The 3808-nt window shown below is 50.7% G+C and overlaps 1 protein-coding gene across 1 annotated transcript; it reads left to right on the top strand.

Moving 5' to 3' along the window:
* The first annotated feature begins 998 nt into the window (after window positions 1-998).
* On the top strand, window positions 999-3500 carry LOC137373202 (putative per-hexamer repeat protein 5). Its single transcript, XM_068038059.1, has 2 exons — window positions 999-1362; window positions 1462-3500. The coding sequence occupies exons 1-2, from the start codon at window positions 999-1001 to the stop codon at window positions 3498-3500; spliced, it is 2403 nt and encodes an 800-aa protein (XP_067894160.1).
* The last annotated feature ends 308 nt before the right edge of the window (window positions 3501-3808 follow it).

Genomic DNA, 3808 nt, shown 5'->3' with positions numbered 1-3808 from the left:
CGCACCGTTGATAGGCACCATACAGTTGAAGGGTACCGCACAGTTGATGGGCACCAGACAGTTGACTGGTACCGCACAGTTGACTGGTACCGCACAGTTGAAGGGCACCGCACAGTTGAAGGGCACCACACAGTTGATGGGCACCATACAGTTGAAGGGTACCGCACCGTTGATGGGTACCACACAGTTGAAGGGTACCGCACCATTGATGGGCACCATACAGTTGAGTGGTACTGCACAGTTGATGGGCACCATACAGTTGAAGGGTACCGCACCGTTGATAGGCACCATACAGTTGAAGGGTGCCGTACCATTGATGGGCACCATACAGTTGAAGGGTACCGCACCATTGATGGGCACCATACAGTTGACTGGTACTGCACAGTTGATGGGCACCATACAGTTGAAGGGTACCGCACCGTTGATAGGCACCATACAGTTGAAGGGTGCCGTACCATTGATGGGCACCATACAGTTGAAGGGTACCGCACCATTGATGGGCACCATACAGTTGACTGGTACTGCACAGTTGATGGGCACCATACAGTTGAAGGGTACCGCACCGTTGATGGGCACCACACAGTTGAAGGGTAGTGCACCGTTGATAGGCACCACACAGTTGAAGGGTACCGCACCATTGATGGGCACCATACAGTTGACTGGTACTGCACCGTTGATGGGCACCATACAGTTGAAGGGTACCACACAGTTGAAGGGTACCACACAGCTGAAGGGTACTGCACAGTTGATGGGCACCATACAGTTGAAGGGTACCGCACCGTTGATGGGTACCACACAGTTGAAGGGTACCGCACCATTGATGGGCACCATACAGTTGACTGGTACTGCACAGTTGATGGGCACCATACAGTTGAAGGGTACCGCACCGTTGATGGGCACCACACAGTTGAAGGGTACTGCACAGTTGCTGGCACCATACAGTTGAAGGGTACTGCACAGTTGCTGGCACCATACAGTTGAAGGGTACTGCACAGTTGATGGGTACCATACAGTTGAAGGGTACCGCACTGTTGATGGGCTCTGCACAGTTGAAGGGTACCACACAGTTCATGGGCACCATACAGTTGAAGATTACCGCACAGTTGAAGGGTACCGCCCAGTTGATGGGCGTCATACAGTTGATGGTTACTGCACAGTCGAAGGGTACCACACAGTTCATGGGCACCATACAGTTTCAGAGTACCGAACAGTTGAAGGGTACCACACAGTTCATGGGCACCATACAGTTGAAGGGTACCACACCGTTGATGGGTACCACACAGTTGAAGGGTACCGCACCATTGATGGGCACCATACAGTTGACTGGTACTGCACAGTTGATGGGCACCATACAGTTGAAGGGTACCGCACCGTTGATGGGCACCACACAGTTGAAGGGTACTGCACAGTTGCTGGCACCATACAGTTGAAGGGTACTGCACAGTTGCTGGCACCATACAGTTGAAGGGTACTGCACAGTTGATGGGTACCATACAGTTGAAGGGTACCGCACTGTTGATGGGCTCTGCACAGTTGAAGGGTACCACACAGTTCATGGGCACCATACAGTTGAAGATTACCGCACAGTTGAAGGGTACCGCCCAGTTGATGGGCGTCATACAGTTGATGGTTACTGCACAGTCGAAGGGTACCACACAGTTCATGGGCACCATACAGTTTCAGAGTACCGAACAGTTGAAGGGTACCACACAGTTCATGGGCTCCATACAGTTGAAGAGTACCGCACAGTTGAAGGTTACCGCACAGTTGAAGGGTACCACACAGTTCATGGGCACCATACAGTTGAAAAGTACCGCACAGTTGAAGGGTACCGCACAGTTGAAGGTTACCGCACAGTTGAAGGGTACCACACAGTTCATGGGCACCATACAGTTGAAGAGTACCGCACAGTTGAAGGGTACCGCACAGTTGATGGGCGCAATACAGTTGATGGTTACTGCACAGTTGAAGGGTACCACACAGTTCATGGGCACCATACAGTTGATGGGTACCATACAGTTGAAGGGTCCCACACAGTTCATGGGCACCATACAGTTGAAGAGTACCGCACAGTTGAAGGGTACCGCACAGTTGAAGGTTACCGCACAGTTGAAGGGTACCACACAGTTCATGGGCACCATACAGTTGAAGAGTACCGCACAGTTGAAGGGTACCGCACAGTTGAAGGTTACCGCACAGTTGAAGGGTACCACACAGTTCATGGGCACCATACAGTTGAAGAGTACCGCACAGTTGAAGGGTACCGCACAGTTGATGGGCGCAATACAGTTGATGGTTACTGCACAGTTGAAGGGTACCACACAGTTCATGGGCACCATACAGTTGATGGGTACCATACAGTTGAATGGTACCACACAGTTGAAGGGTCCCACACAGTTCATGGGCACCATACAGTTGAAGAGTACCGCACAGTTGATGGGTACCACACAGTTCATGGGCACCATACAGTTGAAGAGTACTGCACAGTTGAAGGGTACCGCACAGTTGATTGGTACCACACAGTTCATGGGCACCATACAGTTGATGGTTACTGCACAGTTGATGGGTACCACACAGTTGAAGGGTACCACACAGTTCATGGGCACCATACAGTTGAAGAGTACCGCACAGTTGAAGGGGACCACACAGTTCATGGGCACCATACAGTTGATGGGTACCATACAGTTGAAGGGTACCGCACTGTTGATGGGCTCTGTACAGTTGAAGGGTACCACACAGTTCATGGGCACCATACAGTTGATGGGTACCATACAGTTGAAGGGTCCCACACAGTTGAAGGTTACCGCACAGTTGAAGGGTACCACACAGTTCATGGGCACCATACAGTTGAAGAGTACCGCACAGTTGAAGGGTACCGCACAGTTGATGGGCGCAATACAGTTGATGGTTACTGCACAGTTGAAGGGTACCACACAGTTCATGGGCACCATACAGTTGATGGGTACCATACAGTTGAAGGGTACCGCACTGTTGATGGGCTCTGCACAGTTGAAGGGTACCACACAGTTCATGGGCACCATACAGTTGATGGTTACTGCACAGTTGATGGGTACCACACAGTTGAAGGGTACCACACAGTTGAAGGGTACCACACAGTTCATGGGCACCATACAGTTGAAGAGTACCGCACAGTTGAAGGGGACCACACAGTTCATGGGCACCATACAGTTGATGGTTACTGCACAGTTGATGGGTACCACACAGTTGAAGAGTACCGCACAGTTGAAGGGGACCACACAGTTCATGGGCACCATACAGTTGAAGAGTACCGCACAGTTGAAGGGTACCACACAGTTTATGGGCACCATACAGTTGAAGAGTACCGCACAGTTGAAGAGTACCGCACAGTTGATGGGCGCCATACAGTTGAAGGATTCCACACAGTTGATGGGCACAACACAGTTGATTGGCACCACACAGGAGCAGCTATATTCAAAGAATGCTGGCAGCCCTCTAAGTATGGCAGCAGCATCACTTGACACTGCCTGCCTCCTATGGGGACTGGTCAGCAAACCCCCGCCCCCATCCGCTGGCAGTTAATTGGCCAGCCGGCACAAGGTTGCTTCCTCCTGGTCGCTCAACTGGCGAGCAGCAGCGGCACCCACTTCCAGCCCTGACTTTGGGACCTCAGGCCTACCTGGAAAATGCTAGCCAATATTTTTAAATACTTTCATTCTGTTATACATTTTATTCTCAGTCTGTAATTGGTTGACAAATGAAAATATTGGTAGATTAATGTTTGAAAAAGTGTTTAAGTAAGTTGATTGGTTTGCACTTTACTTTCTGA

This window comes from Heterodontus francisci, chromosome 8, assembly GCF_036365525.1.
Source record: "Heterodontus francisci isolate sHetFra1 chromosome 8, sHetFra1.hap1, whole genome shotgun sequence".
In the NCBI taxonomy this organism is placed as follows: Eukaryota; Metazoa; Chordata; class Chondrichthyes; order Heterodontiformes; family Heterodontidae; genus Heterodontus; species Heterodontus francisci.
This window is presented reverse-complemented; position numbering and strand designations above follow the sequence as displayed.

Excerpts from the sequence above, each read along its gene's own strand:
- LOC137373202 (XM_068038059.1), top strand. The coding sequence starts at position 999 with ATGGGTACCATACAGTTGAAGGGTACCGCACTGTTGATGGGCTCTGCA. Across the intron at positions 1,363-1,461 it reads GGGCACCATACAGTTGAAGG|TTGAAGGGTACTGCACAGTT; the intron begins GTACCGCACCGT and ends GGCACCATACAG.